This window comes from Strongylocentrotus purpuratus, unplaced genomic scaffold, assembly GCF_000002235.5.
Source record: "Strongylocentrotus purpuratus isolate Spur 01 unplaced genomic scaffold, Spur_5.0 spur5_scaffold_6, whole genome shotgun sequence".
NCBI lineage: Eukaryota > Metazoa > Echinodermata > Echinoidea > Camarodonta > Strongylocentrotidae > Strongylocentrotus > Strongylocentrotus purpuratus.
In genome coordinates, this window is record NW_022145612.1 from 42,087,888 (window position 1) to 42,106,553 (window position 18,666).

An 18,666-nucleotide genomic window follows, 5' to 3' on the forward strand; every position below is an offset into this window, starting at 1 on the left:
ACACAAGATAATGACGTACAATATATTCGCCAGATGTCAGGCATTGTCTCACAATACAAACAATTTGAACATACAATAAACATATAATTTCAGAAAGACGGAGGACGTGGAAGAGCCCAAAAAATAATCAGTACACATTTTGAGAGATAGCTTTCTAGATCCAAAAACTATTAATAAATTAAATAAAACCATGTTCACTTTTTAGCTAGATGGATATTGAAACAACTTTTATGACTGGCATAATTGGTTTTCAGTTTCTTACCGGCAAATGTGATTACCCTATTTATGGTAACTCAATAAATTAATACATTTCAACTATGCCATTATAGTAGTTCTCTTGGTTTTCTATCATGAGGTATTGAATTCATAGTCACACATATAAATCTAATATTAGTGATTGTTAAATTCAATGACTTTGAAAATGAAATTATTCTCATCAATTCTAACAAGATTTGCCAAAATAACAACAAATATTGCAGACTACTAAAAGTGGTATCATTTAAAGTGGACTTTTAATGATTTTGAATATTGATTTAATTTGTTGCATTGCAAACAGGAAATTAAGACCGAACAAGATTGTCAAAATTTCCCACTTGGAAACATTCAAAGAAACAATTTTCATCAATGTCAAAATGGTGAACTGCTGCCCCACTTTCGCACTTGAATAGCTCTACCGAACACTGCAGAGATTTGTGACGTCACTCAAGAGACTAGCTTAAGCAGACATGGACCTACCAGTCCATGAGCAGACGATGTCCTTTCTGTATTCTGCTCTGTAAAGCATACAGAGACATGCAATTCTCGCCATTGCCAATACCCCCAAATGCCTGGACGTGTAACTCTTGGATGTAATTTCGAGCTACATTTTTTTCCCCGTTTATTTTTGTGAAACCAGCACGCAGCAGATTCACAATATCGCACCGTATTCTAACTAACAATTCCATTTATAAACTAGATGGAATTTTGACTGCGCGCAGTCAAAAATGATGCCTCCGCCATAGAGCAACTTTACAAACCAAAACGGAAGCAATTTTTAAAATTCAAGTTTGATTGTAATCCATCTGTCGGTTTTAATAATAATGCATTCACAAGCTATTTATAGTCATACATAATGAGCCCCATGACCTTTGACCTGATGACCCTAAAATCTAATCAGTTAATTGGCTCTCCAAGATACATATATACATGTCTTGAGTTTGATAGTAATCTGTCTATTGGTTCTCATTATAATGCGATCACAAGCTATTTGTGCATACATAATGAGCCCTGTGACCTTTGACCTCGTGACCCCAAAATATAATCAGTCCATTGGCTCTGTTAGATACATACATGACCCAAGTTTGGCAGGAATCCATTGACCGGTTCTTGAGATAACGCGATCACGAGCTATTTTTGTAGACATAATGAGCCCTGTGACCTTCGACCTCGTGACCCCAAAATATAATCAGTCCATTGGCTCTGTTAGATACATACATGACCCAAGTTTGGCACGAATCCATCGATCGGTTCTTGAGATATTGCGATCACAAGCTATTTTTGAATACATAATGAGCCCTGTGACCTTTGACCTCCGACCTCGTGACCCCGAAATCTAATCAGTTCATTGGCTCTGTTAGATACATATATGACCCAAGTTTGGCAGGAATCCATTGATCGGTTCTTGAGATATTGCGATCACAAGCTATTTTTGAATACATAATGAGCCCTGTGACCTTTGACCTTCGACCTCGTGACTCCAAAATCTAATCAGTTCATTGGCTCTGCAAGATACATACATGATCCAAGTTTAGAGAGAATCCATCAATTGGTTCTTGAGATAACGCGATCACGAGAACGGGACGTACGGACGGACGGACAACCAGAAAACATAATGCCTCTGGCTACTTTGTAGCGGAGGCATAAAAACAGAATTCAATGAAAGTCTACTTTAAGTGATATATCTGATTTCAGTAATGACCAATAAAGGCTCAATGAAGTAAAGGTGATAGTCACCCTAAGACAGAATTCTAAAATGCAATGAGATTTAAAATTTTCTTCCTTTCATTGTCAGAACTCGTGATTACCTTCAGCAAGTGGTTAGTTTACCCATGTCTGTAACAGACGCCCTGATTTGTATCGTAATATTCGGCACTTTGTTTGTTTCTTCGTATAATTTAGCAGCATAATCTAATCAGAGACTACCATGGTTAGTATATAATCACACATCTTAAATATATTAAAACTAGATTTACTTTCCTATTTCAATAAAACACACATCAATCACGTGAACAAATTTACAGTGTTTATAAAAATTGTAAAAAAATGTGCATAGAAATCTTGCATTTTGGCAGTTTTACTTTACTTATACATGTGTATATAGCTTGATTCCTTATAAAATATCATATAGAGTATAAAATATTCACATATTCATACCTGAATTTCATATATTTGATCCAGTATTTCAATTCTACAATAAAAAATATCTTTCACAAAACAAAGATATTTCATAGAAATCCATATTTCTGATATAAAAATTCCTTGATTACGAGGACAACTTAAATTTCACATAAATTCCTGAGAACTGATTGCTTTCTGTTGGTCACAAAGCAAAACAGAGACATAAATTTATGTAATACAATACAGAACTCGTTATCAATTATATCAAAAGACACTTTTTTCAGCTGCTTGACATTGTTAACAATTTATGAAGAATTCTGGCGGGAGTTATACAGACCCAACGTTTGTTTTGTTTTTCTCCGACACCAAATGCATACTGTCTGTTTCCTTATGGAGCATCTCTTCTTTCCAAAATACTATTTCAAAGTTTAAATGCTATGCATGAATGACACTTTGGTTTAACTTTCCAGCATCAAAGGGAATGGCTTTCAAATTAATTAGGGCAAGACAAATCATAACGAGGCTGGAAAGGGTAAGGGCCCTGCAAAGTCTTTTCTTTATATTTCCTTTCAATTATGATGGTCAGCTACAGTCTTGATAAAACAATACTGTGCCTAGGAATAGTTTACTAGATGAAGCAATATAATTGCTTATAAAATAAATACTATATTTCATGCCTACCTAATATTGGCATGACAAAGTTCAAAATTGTGTACAATCTCTGCAGGATATAATCACATCTGTTTAATCTCTCACAAATCAAATGCAAAGCACCAAGTTGCTTTACTATTTTCATGTAAATCCTGATTTTTCAATTTATTTTGAAAATAATTATTTTCTTATCTGGCTGGTAGGATTGAGCAGTGGTAGTTTGTGGCTGTTTGGCCGTTGCTGTTGCCTTCGAGGCGGATAGAAGTCTTGTTGATCCTTGGGATACCTACCCTTCCCGTGATACCACGCAGCATCATGCAGGGGCTCCACCGTGTTTGAACGAGGACCCGACGGTTCTCCAAGAAGTGAAACAATGTGACTGTTTGGTCCTTGGATGTTACTGTCGTACGCGGATGGAATGTCGCGTCTGTGACTGGTGCTGGACATTTCACTGGCCGAATTCTTAGGTCCCACTCTGGTCCATGTAGAGCTACTAACAGACGAGTAAGAGCGTCCATTCACTTGTCTTTGATTGCTCTTCTCTCTGCTGCCATTGTTGCTACCTGTTTCATCACCCATCTCACTGCTCCCAAGGACAGTGTGGCCCTCTTGAAAGGACACACCATCATCTCTGGTATCAGGGTGGCCACTGTACAGGTACTTGGCTTTCAAGGTAGGTTCCTTGTTGGAAGAGGAGGATGACGATGAAGATGAACTCGACGGTCTGTAGTCTGTCTGATGAGTTCCAGATGCAGCCGAATGAGCTTTCCTGTTTGTTGAGGATCTAGTTTGAGGTGAACCTGTACGAGAGCTTCCATTGTATTTCAGATGTTGACAGCTCTGAGCTCTATCTCTCCGGATACCTCGTCCATCTCCTCTCCCTCCCTTGTTTTCCGTGTTGTACTGCACACTCCCATGCCTGACGCTTCCCCCGTATCTACTACCTGGCCGTGGGGATGGACTCCTGTCGATGCTTCTTGGGCTGTTGCGCCCGCTGAAGCTGGAACCCCTGCGGCTTGGTGAACCGCTCCTCCCTCCGGCACTTAACAGATCTTGCTCCCTCCAGCTGAGGTTGCTCCTGGGATTATCCCTTGTTCTCTTATCCGGAGGCTTGACTGGAGCGCGGTCATAGTCTCCTCTATCCAGCTCCTTCCGCAGACCCTTGACAGTGTTGCGAATGGCATGGGTGAGCTTGTGGTGAGCTCCAAACTTGGTGGTGCGGATATCAAGTGCTCTGCTCATCAGCTCCATGGCTTCCTTCTTGCTCTGGAAGCTCCCATCATTCCTGAGTAGTCTCCCTGCAAATGAAGAAAGGAATTCCAATGATCAATATCAGCCTCTTTAGCTTATAACAGATTTTTCAAATCAACGATGTTCAATCTGAGATGCATGGCCCTATAGCTACGTGTTATCAGTTTCTGTGATATGGTGTAATATTAATGCTCTAAAAAAAGTTAGCCTCAAAATTAACATGAAGTGCCTCAAAAAAGTAAAAGTCTTTGTGTGACCAGTGTTACTATACTCATTTTCCCAATAAACTGTAGTGTTATAAAAACCGTTAAGAAAAGGTTTTTGGAAATTCTGATTTCCAATCATAAATATCTTGATAATCAGACAGGCGATCGGCTTGTAAAATTCATGGGGTTCCTAACTGGCCTAAAGGTTTATAATTATCATTGCAGCATAAGCTATATCCAGGATTTTGTTTTAGAATCTTAGACAATGTTACCCAAACCCTTTAAAACAAATTTTTCAAGTCAAGATACCCCTCTAAATTTTTTTTCCTACCATTAAATAATAATTTTAAAAAGCAAGACAATTCATAAGTCTTTATCACATAACCAAATGATCTCAGAATCTGAATAGACCTGTTCTTCTTACCTAAATGAAAGAGAGTGGTTGCTACAAGAAGATGATCCTTCCCCAGGGACTCTTGACGAATCTTCAGAGCTCTCCTGTAATATGCTTCTGCCTTCGTTCTGTCATAGCTGTATAAATAAATAAATATTCATAATAAATCAGTTATGATATAACTGAAAGAAAAGAATTCTGATTGGGAAGTAGGACTATTAGACTGATAAATGCTCTGCATATACAGTGCTTTGCTGTTCCGAGTGCAATACACTCATTGATACAGTCAATGACGCAGTCATAATGAAGATGAAATTGGCTTGGTGACCACCTCTCATTAAAGGACAGCTTATTTTCTTTGAGCAATTTTCAGTCTAATCTCTAATGAAAATTATCTCATTTGGTGTATGAATAGCATTGTTCACAATGCACATTGTAGAATGTTTCAGAAACTCTGTTGGTTATACATACTGCATTTTATGTTCGTTTTCTACAGCAACATATGTCTATGAGGTAATTTTAACATCTCGTGTGGGAATGGGCCTTTAGGAACAACTTGTATACAAAGACCTCCTAACCTAAGAGACCAAGGGAGTGTTTCACAAAGACTAAGATTAACTTTAAGTTGATCTTTAGATAATATTTTTTCCTTTAATAATGAGCTATCAAAAAATGTAAATTCTGTAGATATGTGACCATGATTTGTACGTCCATTGAGACACCAATGCCAGTAAATGGTGAGAGCAAACAGTGGCATGAATGGCCTGCCATAGTTAAGTCCAACTTAAAGTTGATCTTAGTCTTTGTGAAATACTCCCCAGGGAAGAGTGTTCTTTTCAGAAGCATTGACTTTACATACACCCAACAAGCCTTCCTTCTTCCATTCTTCATATTGACATTGAGCATCTACTCCACTTACCAGATCTCATTATCGTACTTGCATAGTAGTCCAGCTAACTCGTTGAGTACTTCAGCTACCAGTGGGTGCGCTGAGCCATACCATCTCTCTCTGGTCTGCAGAGCCTCCAGAAGGCATGCCTCGGCAGACTGATAGTCATCCACTTTTATCCTAAGATATGAAGAGAGATACGTTGTGTGTCGTAAACCATCTTGTTTTCAAGTCAGGGGAGGGTTTGGTGGTTGCAAGCAACTTGCAATACCCTATGGAAACATGTGTATATCAATATGTTGCAGAAGGATATCCATCTGTTGGGCCAAACCCAAAGTTACGCACAATACTTTTTGCTTATACAATGATGATTGCTATTTCTCTTCTCACCTGAGTGGAAAACTGAAAAAAAATTAAAATACATATATTCTGAGAATTTAATAAATTTGTTTTGATTCATTTAAACCATGCTCTAACCAAATTAAAATTGGTTTCAACATAATATCAAGAGACTTTGTTTCCCTGCATCTAGTCATAGAATGAAGCATCATAAGTCATCATTTTCTCACCAAAATAGATGAAAATTATTTAGACAGAAACTCCATATACAGTCAAACCTGCTTTAGTGACCACCTGTCTACAAATTAAGACCACACTTTTGGTTTCCCTTGAAAATGGTTTCTCATTGAAACATGTACTAAAAGACCACCTGCCTATAAAGACCATTTTTCTAGTCTCCCATGGGTGGTCTTTATAGACAGGTTTAACTGAATATTATATACATGAAAGGAATAGCAGGACATACTTGAGGAATCCAAGGTTTAACTGTGCTGTTGCGATGCCTGCCACACTGTTTGCTTGTCTCATGCATTGACTGGCCTCCATCAAGATCTCTTCCGCTTCCTCTATCCGCCTATCATGGACAGCCATACTGCCGATCCTGTTCAACAGCCGTCCTGTCATCAACAAGTCAAAATAATTCAGTTCAGTTCAGTTCAGTTTATTAAAAAAACACCAGACATAGCAATCATGACGAACAAACATAATCCAAATTGAGACCCCAAAAAGCTATGCTTGTGAGTGGGGGCCCTGGGAAGGATGGACCTCTCAATCTCAGCAGATTGGCAAAGAGACCAACGTTTTTTTGGGGAACTGTGCAATTCAAAACATGAAAGATAGTAGGATACGATCATGGATACAGTACAAGAATAATCAGAGTATAGTCATCTCTGAAGGCTTCCATGGTGAGGATAGATTTGAGCGTGGTTTGTGTTACACCACATATTCTTTCGACGGGGTTGGTTGGTCCTGAAAAAAATCCACTCAGGCTCCAGCTATCTCTGGTACCCGTGCTCTAACCGGAGATAGACCATGAGTGGGCCCTTTTCAACGCCAACCCACCCCGTCAAAAGATTAAGTGATGTAATCACAAACCTTGCTCGTAAAAAAAAAAGTATAGTAGTTTATATGGGGCGATCCATATTAAGAGTTTTCACAAAAGCAGTCTTTCTTGTCACCCTGCATTTAGTTAATTTGCCATATAGGAGAGAGAACTGCATATGGATAGGCATTATGCTGTTTTCTTTGTTACTAAAATTAATGTGATGAGGTTTGGCGATTATTCTACGAGACTAATATTTTGTAAAATTTGTATTAGTCCTGGGGGGTGTTTCACAAAGATCCTAAGTTGAACTTATCTCTAAGTTGGACTTAGCCATTAGCATCTTTTAAAATATTTGTTTAAAGTTATTTTGAAAGGCATAAAATGTTGATTCAAATCATTCATATTTTCTATTATCATGGGAGATATCATGTTCTTGATGTGGAATTTATAAAAAGTCTAAAATACTTGAATTTCTGCTTTTGAATATATTTCATTTTAAGGCTACAAATGCCTCTCCATAATTTTTAAGTCCAACTTAGTTTTAAGTTCTACTTAGGATCTTTGTGAAACACCCCCCAGCTGGTTAGTACCTAAGTCTTAACACTACAATCCTGTAGCAAACGATTAATATGGAACCTGATAACCCAGGGAATAGCCCATGCAAGTGAATTTGTCACTGCCCTGCGTGAGTACCCGTAATAATCACACTAAGTTTATCCTTAAATGCTATTACATAAGCTAGGTTTGACTGAAATATAAGCACAATTCACACAGTAACAAAGAGGTTCTCAGATAACAGATAAACAGACTGACAAACCCCCAAAAATATAGCACCAAACACAATATGCAGTCCCTGGTGTAAGAAAATGCATTCATCAAACTCTAATAATTTGAAACTTCACTGACAACATTTTCCAACTGAAGAAGCTCTTAAGGTGAATGAATTCTAGATGTTTCTACCTTTCGTTTCCAGGAGTGGCTTGATGTTGTCATAAGTCTCTTCTTCTATGATATGCTCCAGCGTGTTAAGAGCCTTGCCAAAGAAGCGCTGTGCTTCGTCCTTACGCAACTGGAAGAGGTGTCTTTCTCCTATGCTCTCCTGTACCTCAACAAACAGCAGCTGTTCTTTGTACGTCAGTGGGAACATCTAGAAAGAGACAGGAAAGTGGAGCAACAAGATATTTACATGTATCCATATCAGCCAGCCTAGAAATTCAACCGACAAGACAAATTGTTCTGGGATGTAATAAGACAAGAGAAGAAATTATATTGAAACCCTCAAGTTGTAGTTGTTTTTCAATGCTGCTTCAACAAAAATGCATGAGGTAACATATTTAACAAGCATTATAATATATCAAGGTTCATATTTTTCTTACCTAAAAACAAAAGGAAAATACAAAGCATATTCTGCTGCACTTGAGTTTTAAGTACAAGAAAGCCGCTTCAAACAAAAAAAATTGAATTATGTGTGTTATATAGTGGTCATATAAGCCTAACAGTGAACTATCAAAAAAACCTGGTACCTCAGTGATAAGTCAAAAGAAAAGAAATTATAGATCTGGGCCCGTTTCACAAAACTTGTCAAGTCAAGAGTGGACTTGCATTTAACTTACATCTATAATCCTGTCATAAGCCAGCATCAACATCTCTTCAGATTGATCAAACGCAGATTTCTCAGCTAGAAACTTTCCGACATGCATCGCAAGAAGTGCACTCTTACACCGTATCCTGTTTTCATCAAGCACTTCTCCCTCCATCTCGCTCTCCTCATCTACTTCTTTGTCAAAATCAATCATTTCCTCAACTTGACTCTCCTCTTTGTCGCTTGATATTTCAAAAGCATCTCCGAGAGAGTTGACCAAGTCGTCAAGCATGTCTTGTTCTCCAGGAGCAAAGCTAGCTAGGCTCCTTGACAGCTCAGAAGCATCAGGGATGCTGCTTCCCACTCGGCTCTCTCCTCTTCCATCACTCATTGCCTTCTCCGATTCGTCCAATATGCTTCCTCCCCGACTCCTCTGATCACTGAAGTTGCTTCCACGAGATGACACATCTCCAGGGCAAGCTGATGATAATGCTGTGAATTCTTCTTTGACAATCACTTCCTCGACCGGATGGTCCGGACGAGACTGTCCACCCACGCTCATCTCGCTTCTCCCGCTCTCCAACCCACTCCTACTGCTTTCAAAGTCACTTATCCTGCTGTCGATCCCACCTCTGCCATCACCTAAGCCACTGAGTGCACCTAGTGAAAGAGGAGGAAGGGGTGGTGGTGGTGGTGGTCCAGCCTCGTCCCCACCAGTGATGCTATCAAGGTCAGTCCTAGTGGCTCGACTCATGGTCAGATCCGCCCCTGGGATATACCCCTCCTCACCCCCACCATCAAGCGTAGATTTCTCTACAGTGTTCCTGCTTCCTATGCTTTCAAAGTCACTGAAGGTACTAGGATGGTCTCTGGACCCAAAGGAGACGCTAGAAGGACCGGCTCTCTTCCCTCCTCCTCCTGTCAGATCTATAGCATGATTGGAGAGCTGGCTGCTAAAATTGACTGAACAAAGGAATCAGATAGAAAGAAATATGTGACAGTCAAAATAAACATCAAACTTCAGTGTCATGATCACATAGCTGATGAACAATTCTTGAAGAAAAGGTCACATTTTATGAAGAATTACAACATAAGACTTTAACATGTCATCCTGCAAAAAACACCAACCTGACATATTACCACAACGTTGCTTTACAGTAAAGATATCTTTATGTTTTTCTTTGTTCATCTACCAATACTTTCTTGCTACTTATATGATAAGAAGAAACAATATGCCATAGAGAAAGAATTTTTTTTTGAACTATAACAATATTTATAAAGCGCAACATATCCATCTCTAGAGATGCTCAAGGCGCATACAAATAATTTAAATTAATATTCAACATACTTAAGATTAAAGAAATATTAAATGTTAACTTGCATTAGATCATACAACTTCATGGTGCCAAGGTACATACAATGTGGCACAGTGCGATTGTTTGTTTTGCATGCATTGTATAAAAAGAACATTGAAATTTAACAATATGCATTGAGCATCAGGTGAGAGTCAAAATAAACATCATAACTTCATAATATGATCATCATACCAAACTGTAATGCAATTGAATACAGAAAAGTGCCTTTCATCTCATATGGTCCAAGCACAGTTCGAGGGTTCAGTGACACAAAGACGTAACTCCATATTTTGCCAAAATGAGTATTTGATATCAAAATGTTCAGAAAATTGTGGGCTTTCCAGGAAACACAAAGACTGAACTCCACCCAACACCCCATTGAAGTCAATGGCCAGTGAAACATAGACTTACCTCCTTAAGGCCCAAGTGCTCAGTGACACATAAACCACTTTTCTCAAAATGGCCAAAATGGAGTTACGTCTTTATGGGAACAATGGGAACTTACCACTCTCCACACCGATGCTGTCGTTCTTTTTCACCAGCTTCTTCTTGAAACCGGGCAGCCCCCAGTCCATCCTGGTAGCCGATCTCATCACCATCTCACCCACGTCATCGGCAAAGGATACCTTAGAGGCACTCTTCACCTGGTTAGGGTTGTCCTCCTTGCCGATGGCTTGGGACACCATCTTCGTGAGGGAGGTGGTGATGCTGAAGTTCTCCTTGGAGAGGCGGTTGCAGTAGCGGAGGAGATCGAGCTTCAGGGCAATATTCTGCGAGGTGCCAGCCTGCATGGCCAGGAATGTACTGCAGGATAATAATAATAATAATGATTCTGATTTATATAGCGCATTATAATCATCGATGACAATAATCTATGCGCTCTCCGGGCGAAAAGAGACAATGTAGATTACATACCGTATTTGCCGACGATAAGGCCGCAGCGCCGTATAGGCCGCACCCCCGATTTTGACATTTAAAAAAAAAAAAAAAAAAAAAAAAAAAAAAAAAAAATTGCCAAAGTCGAGATTCGATCTCTTGCGTACAAATGTTGATGTGACTAAAATCACCGTCTTTAACTGCGCGGCCATCCCGCGCTGATACCATACACTGCTGTTTTATGTGATGTAGTCATTAGAATGGATTGAAAATGGCGACTTCGCATGCTGGATGCTTCGCGGCGGCTCCGTTAAACGGGCCCTTCTTTTACTTTTGCAATGCATTGGCACGAACTTGGATCAAAATCTATCGGCAGATGTTGTTTTTGGAAGTTTATTTTCGTCTTCATGTCAACAATGCAAGATAAAATTGTTGGTAAGATGTGTGGAAATGTATAGTTATTGTACCGTTCGTAGATCAAGTCCCATATGTACAAATTCGTGCTGGTTTTGACTTCTTTTTTTTTTTTTTTTCTGTTTCGTCGTAAAGGCCGCACCCCGACTTTTTGATATTTTCTCTTCCAAAAATACTGTGGCCTTTACGCCGGCAAATGCGGTAGATAATGACAAAAATGGTAATCATCGTTGGATTTATCCACTATCAGGGAAGAAAGAGTGCTGAGTATTTACTAGCCAAAGTTCATCAGGCACTCAAGGTGATTCTTACTATTGAACATGAACTCATCTATCCGGGTGAAGACAGACAATGTAGATCGCATAGATAATGTCATATCTGATGTATAGATTCAAATGTATGATAATCAGATTTTGACATAGGAGTACATAAGACATTCATGTTTCTATGTCATTTGGGAGGAAATCATTCATCTGGCCTGAGCTTCACCACTAATACAAAATATTCAAAGCTATCAAAACAAATAGGAAAATCCTAAAAATTAAGTTTATCTATATGAACATATGGGTTGTTAGATGCAAATGGAGAAAATTTGTTGCTGTGCCAGAGGCTATAACAGAGCTGCCAACCTTGTGCGACCAAAAAAAGGAATCATGATGGCAAAAAAAAGGAATTCATAAAAACGAAACTTACAACCACGTGCGACCTATGCACTAATGTTCATTCCTTATGCTGTTTTTGCAGGTTTTTTGTTTTGGTTATTTTTATATTATCAGCATTTCATTCTTTTTTTGAGAATATTTCTCTCTTCAAGATTAGCCGGCGTATAGGCCGCAGTATTTTTGGAAGAGAAAATATAAAAAAGTCGGGGTGCGGCGAAAGAGTAAAAAAAGATTTTTTTAAAAATTTTTTTTTTTTTTTTTTATTTATTATTTTTTTTTTTTAGTTTTAATTTATGGCGCTATGCCTGGCAATGTCTCCCAGCTCAGTAATCAGTGTGTTGACTCACCACTCGGAAACTACAACAACACTAAAATTTGTCTGTCATCTTGGTTTGAAAGTAATCTTTCTAATAGATCTCAATATGTAGTTTATAATAATAATTCCTCAATTTTTTTTATATAACAAATGGTGTACCACAAGGTACTATCCTAGGACCTAGTACTCTTTTGTTTTTAATTCACATTAATGATCTTACACATTCTTCTAAAAACGACATTGTTACTATTATTTGTGACAAGTTTACAAGCACAAATCAGCGCCTTTAACTGCACCTCGATGTTAAATGAAGGTCCTTCCCCGCGTGGGTTTTCGGCAACAAAACAACAACAACAACCAACACAAAAAACAAAACAAAAAAACGATTTTTTTTTTTTTTTTTTTTTTTTTTTTTTTTTTTTTTTTTTTTAATGTCAAAATCGGGGGTGCGGCCTATACGGAGCTGCGGCCTTAACGCCGGCAAATACGGTATGTTTTAAGATTAGTTATCTATTGAATTTGTGATCAAATCACCATTTTAGGGCATTTTTTTGACGTGTGGTGTGTAAAAAAATTAATTAAAAAAAAAAAAAAAAAAAGTATTTTATGAAGAAACTAGATGGAACTTCGACTGCGCGCAGTCGAAATGATGCCTCCGTCATAGAGCAATTTTACAAACCAAAACAGAAGAAATTGTTCAAATTCAAGTTCAATTGTAATCCATTAACAGGTTCTCAGAATATCGTGATTACAAGCAATTTCTCATATACATATATGACCCTTTGATCTTTGACCACATGACCCTAACATCTACTCAGTTCATTGGCTCTGCAAGATGTCCCGAGTTAAATAGTAATCCATCTGTCAGTTCTAATGAGAATGCGTTCACAAGCTATTTTTGCATACATAATGAGCCGCATGACCTTTGACCTTTGACCTCATGACCCAAGAATCTACTCAGTTCATTGGCTCTGCAAGATACATACATGATCTAAGTTTGGGAGGAATCCATCAATCCGTTCTAATGATAATGCGATCACAAGCTATTTTTGCATGCATAATGAGCCGCATGACCTTTGACCTTGACCTCATGACCCCAAAATTTAATCAGTTCATCGGCTCTGCAAGAAACATACATGACCTAAGTTTGGCAGGAATCCATCAATCGGTTCTTGAGATAACGCGATCACGAGCTGTCTCAGCATACATAATGAGCCCTGTGACCTTTGACCTTTGACGTCGTGACCCCAAAATCTAATCAGTTCATCGTCTCTGCAAGATACACACATGACCTAAGTTTGGCAGGAATCCATCAATCGGTTCTTCAGATAACGCGATCACGAGCTGTTTTTGCATACATAATGAGCCCTGTGACCTTTGACCTTTGACCTCGTGACCCCAAAATCTACTCAGTTCATCGGCTCTGCAAGATACATACATGACCAAAGTTTGGCAGGAATCCATCAATCGGTTCTTCAGATAACGCGATCACGAGAACGGGACGTACAGACGGACGGACGTACGTACGTACGGACGTACGTACGGACGGACGGACAACCCAAAAACATAATGCCTCCGGCTACTTCGTAACGGAGGCATAAAAACGTTATACCATAATTTGGAGGAAAAAACAGAGTAATTCCTGCAAAAACGGAATGGTTGGCAGCTCTGCTATAACCATCTAGCTAGAACAAATTGATTACTCTACTAATGTGTTAACATGCATGTAGAAAGCAACCATGAGACCAACATCTGTCAGTCATGCAGGACCACTGTCTTTCACAAAGATCTAATCTGATATTGTTAAACTCTAGACAGCCTGGTTCCAGGATCTAAAAGCTACCAGACTAGACTCTAAAAACCACTAGACTAGCTGGCCTACACCACCCTACTCCCTCCCTCTAGACTTTGACTATCATTGCCCATGAAGAAGATACTCTGTGCGACTGCGGAGAGACTCAGACGATGGACCACATCTTGCAGTGCGGAAGAACAGTTTGCACAGATAAAGACCTGGCCCTTGTTAATGAAACGGCCATCGCAGCAATTGGGTGATGGAAGAACTTAATTTAATTTAATTAAGGAACTTTACATAACAGGGCTCTCACTTAACTTTTTTTCTTGGTTGCCAGCCGGGCATCCTATACAGTTTTTTAGGTTGCCAAATGGCAGTTTAGGTGGTCACAGTGAATATGTTTAAAGGGGTTTGTGTAATGCATAAATCTGCCATCGGGTCTGTCGCAATTGTCGCGCCATCGAAATTACCATCCTCCATGGTAACCATGGTAATCATGGTACCAAACAATAAAATACATTGTTTGATGACCCTATATTTATTGTTTGATACTATGGTAACCATGGTGGATGGTAATTTGGACAACAAAATCATGGTTACCATGGCACTTTTTTTTGTTATAAGGGGCGCTACTTGAAATCTTGAATTAAAATATTAAAACTAGAGGGTCTATAAAAAAATCATAATTAACTCAGTGCCCGGTACAACAGTCAGGGAAAAAATTAAGTTTTTCATTTCAGGGGCTCCATTTCAGGTTTTGGGGACATTTTTGGGGGGCTACTTTTTCAACTTTCGAGAGCTTTTTTTTCATTTCGAGGGCTCTTTTTTCTGGGGCTACTTTTTCATTAATTCATAAAAGGATAGTTTGTTGAGATTTTTTTTTGTATGCTAAGGTTTAATTCGGGCTTCCTGCGTCATAATTACCCATTCAAAAAGAAAGCATTTATCTAGTTAAAAACCTAAGTTTTAATGCATTTGACTGTAACATAATAGATTGTGATTATTCTGGCCATGACCATGTTCAGATCTTCTACTGAATTTCGATAATCATTTTTTTCAAAGTAAAATTTTCACAAGAACATCAGACAGTCGTTTAAAAACTAAGACATAAGTAACACTTTTACTAGTTCTAAGCTCAGGTTTCATACCTCGATTCACGAACCTACTTTGAAATCACGGCAATAATGATGCAAACAGATAGCAATTTCAAAGTGTTGTCAAGTCTCTTCGACTCTAGCTCAGCTCAGCTCAGCTCACACAGCAGCTGCAGTGACACTGCACTGTGCAACTGAACTGTCAGTCACGATCATTTTCTCCGATTTTCTTGTGAAAACTTATTTGAAAAATGAATATCATGGCGAGAATAATCACAAAATAAGCTTTGATTTCATACCTCTATTCACGAAAACTATATACAATAGCGGCAATCATGATGGAAATTGATTGCAGTTTGGCGATCTTTTTTAGCAAATGGTCTAGGTTCAGCTAATATGATCTATCGAAACAAAATCGACCGCAAAAAACTCGATCCCTGCGCTCCGTCTCGCAACCGCGAAAATGTACGTGTTTTCGCGTACACGTGCGTGCGACATGGTAAGCCAGGTGAATCAAGTTTTTTATGACCGAATTTGTGTATACAATTTTAGACGGAGATTCAGCGCGCGTGTGCATGCCGACCAAGAAATGCACACAATGAATACAAAGCTAGTAGAGAGCGGCCGCTCGTAATCGTTACGGGGGCCGGGGCTATTTGAGATCATTTCCTTTTTTTGACATTTATTTTGTTGGTTGCCAGCCGGGCAGCCAAGACGGGACTTTTAGGTTGCCCGGTGGCGTTTTAGGTGGTCAATGGCACCCGGGCAACCGCTAATTTCGAGCCCTGCATAACTATCTTGATCTAAGGAGACACGAACGAACGAATGATTACTTACTCAGGATTGGTGACGACTTTGTTGAGCCCACTGACATCTCCGCATCGGTCTAGATGATAGGGGAGTTCCTCCACTCTTCTCCTGGAGGAGGGTTGGTGAAGGAAGTAGTCTGCTAGGTGCTCATGGCACTGCTGCATCTGACCATTCAACATCTGAGGCAGGAAACCGACCCCTGATGACGAGGTCTGGTCATTGGTCAGTCCTGGGATAACACCTGGTTTGAAAGAATGTTAATTGTTTATTTAAATTAATTTTAGATGACAAGTTCATTAACAATACGAATCGAACACTTACTTCACCTGCACACACCCACTTGCACACACTTGCACATTTTTCTTCTTTTTTTCTTTTATTAATTTCTTTCCACTTTTTATTCAGATACTCTCTGAACAAAATCTTTATATGTGACCCTCTATTCCCCTACATTCTCCTAAAACAGCGCCATGTACCCCCCCCCCCCCCCCCCGGCTGCTATCGACTCAAGCTTCCTTGCTTATGATAGTTGGCCTCTGCATTTATCTTGATTATTTTTACTTACCTCCATACTTTCAAGCTTTCAATTATGTATTTTTTTCTTTAATATTTTATTTTGTGTGTATTAAGTTGTCACTTTTTATGTAAATCAATTATATTATATACTATTATTGTTATTTGAATGTTTTATATTTGATTTATCAATAAATGCAGAAACATCTGCTACAAAAAAACCAAAAAAAATGTTAATCAAGACAAATATTTAACACAGGGAGTGTCTTTAAAGGTAAAGACCAGTTTTGGAAACGCCCCCCTCTCAAGAAATGAAATGGAAGCTCTTATTGCCAATCATGTGAAAGAATATGTTTTGATTAGTACATGATGATAAAAATTTTGCCGGGAAACTGCCTACTAATTGATATATTTGGTAAATTAGTTTATCTATTTGGACGTGATAGATATAACGCACGTGTCGCACATGTGTGCATAGTCCCATATACATCTTTCTGTGTACCATGCTTGTAACTTTACGAAGACTGGGCCAAATTTCTTATCATTTTGATGATTCCAGAACCTTGCAGTACACACCAATACTTATATGCTAGATTTCCCAATGCAATCGCATGACCATAACTGGTCTTTATCTTTAAAAAACAAAGTTTTTCAGGAGGATGTATACCAATGTCATTGAATGTAGACAAAAGGGGGGGGGCTTACAAGGCTTACAGGTATGCATTTTGCAGGCCTAGGATCTAAAGTCATATTAAAGACACTGATATACAGAGGAAAAGACAACATACGGATTCATCCTAGAGTATAAGCAATGGACTCAATTTTTCGTGCAATGAAAGTAGCCATTACATTTCAAATTGTATTCAATACACATCATCTGTAATGGAAGTTGTTCAATTTCATGACAAAGATATGGAACCTATGACTTCTATTAAAGATTTCATACATGATTTCATACACGTTATCTTAAGTGCATTGCAAACAGAGGCAAAATTGAATGTTTGCAAGAGGCTGTACTCATACATCGCCATACAACAAGGACAAGAGAACCCAACTTAATTGAAGGAGGCGCAATAGGTCAGTTGGTAGAGCAGTGGTCTTATATTCCGGGGACCCGGGTTTGAAACCAAGTCGATGCGCTAGTGCCCTTTGGTAAGGCATTAATCCTCATCACCAGGTCCCTCGGAGAGGACCTAAAGCAGTCGGTCCTCTGGTTGCTTACTAACAAGCATTTATGCTTTCTTAGCAGTCAGGTAAAAAACAACCACACTCTAACTCTTTAACCACTTACCGAGCAGAGAATTGAGGACCGCATCCCTCAGGTCTTGGTGGAAGAACCCAAAGAGTCCTCCAGGCCGCTCTACCAGAGCATCAAAGGCGGCTGACCTGAAGAGGGCAAAGTCAAAGCTGGTGACCCCTGATTGACCTTTGTATCCCATGTGCTTCAGGAGGGAGAGGATGTCGGTCTCACTGAGTCCGTGACGAGAGCAGGCCAGGAGGCGAAGGGTCTCTGCTACCCATCCAGTGAAAGCTGTATACGTGATGGATGCGATTGAGTCATTTAGTGGCCAATTTCAAATCTTACATTCTCAAAAAGTAAAATGATTCTTTCCCTTATGAAACTCTTTTAAGACTCTCTCTTCATTCTCTTTCTCCTGAAAATTCATCACTAGTAATGCTAATCAGTCTACTAATTTCATTGTATATAGCAAGAATTACATAATGCAAAAGAAATAATTATCTTTTGTGTAATCAAAGAGTAAAACATTATATCAAATAATTATATTTTTTCTTTCTACTTTACAAATGTTAACAAAATATATTGTACCACTAGCAATAATATGGTATGTATTGACAATATGTACAACACCGATACAGACTTTCTACTGCTGTTTAAGAGCATAGGCAACAGCTTGTTGGATGAGGAATAAATTCTACTTGGAAAATTCCACAAATATCGCAGGACAGTGATTCTAAAACTTTCCCTCACTATTTTAATTCCAAAAAATTTGTACTTATCACAACAACAAAAAAACACAAAAAAAAAAATTGCTTCTAACAAAATTCCCCCCTTTTGAGTCAGAAAATTGGGAAAAAA

General features: G+C 38.7%; 1 protein-coding gene across 1 annotated transcript in view; it reads right to left on the reverse strand.

The window, feature by feature from the left end:
- Positions 1 to 2,259: 2,259 nt before the first annotated feature.
- The window catches only part of LOC585629, a 37,078-nt gene continuing 20,671 nt past the window's right edge, over positions 2,260 to 18,666 (reverse strand). Inside the window, exons 8-16 of the mRNA XM_030972032.1 lie at positions 17,860 to 18,099; positions 16,083 to 16,296; positions 10,594 to 10,892; positions 8,765 to 9,696; positions 8,112 to 8,298; positions 6,573 to 6,723; positions 5,798 to 5,947; positions 4,909 to 5,015; positions 2,260 to 4,325 (exon numbers count right to left, since the gene is read on the reverse strand). Coding sequence (XP_030827892.1) covers positions 3,208 to 4,325; positions 4,909 to 5,015; positions 5,798 to 5,947; positions 6,573 to 6,723; positions 8,112 to 8,298; positions 8,765 to 9,696; positions 10,594 to 10,892; positions 16,083 to 16,296; positions 17,860 to 18,099 — 3,398 coding nt within the window. The 3' untranslated portion in view covers positions 2,260 to 3,207. The remainder of the gene's footprint in view (positions 4,326 to 4,908; positions 5,016 to 5,797; positions 5,948 to 6,572; positions 6,724 to 8,111; positions 8,299 to 8,764; positions 9,697 to 10,593; positions 10,893 to 16,082; positions 16,297 to 17,859; positions 18,100 to 18,666) is intronic.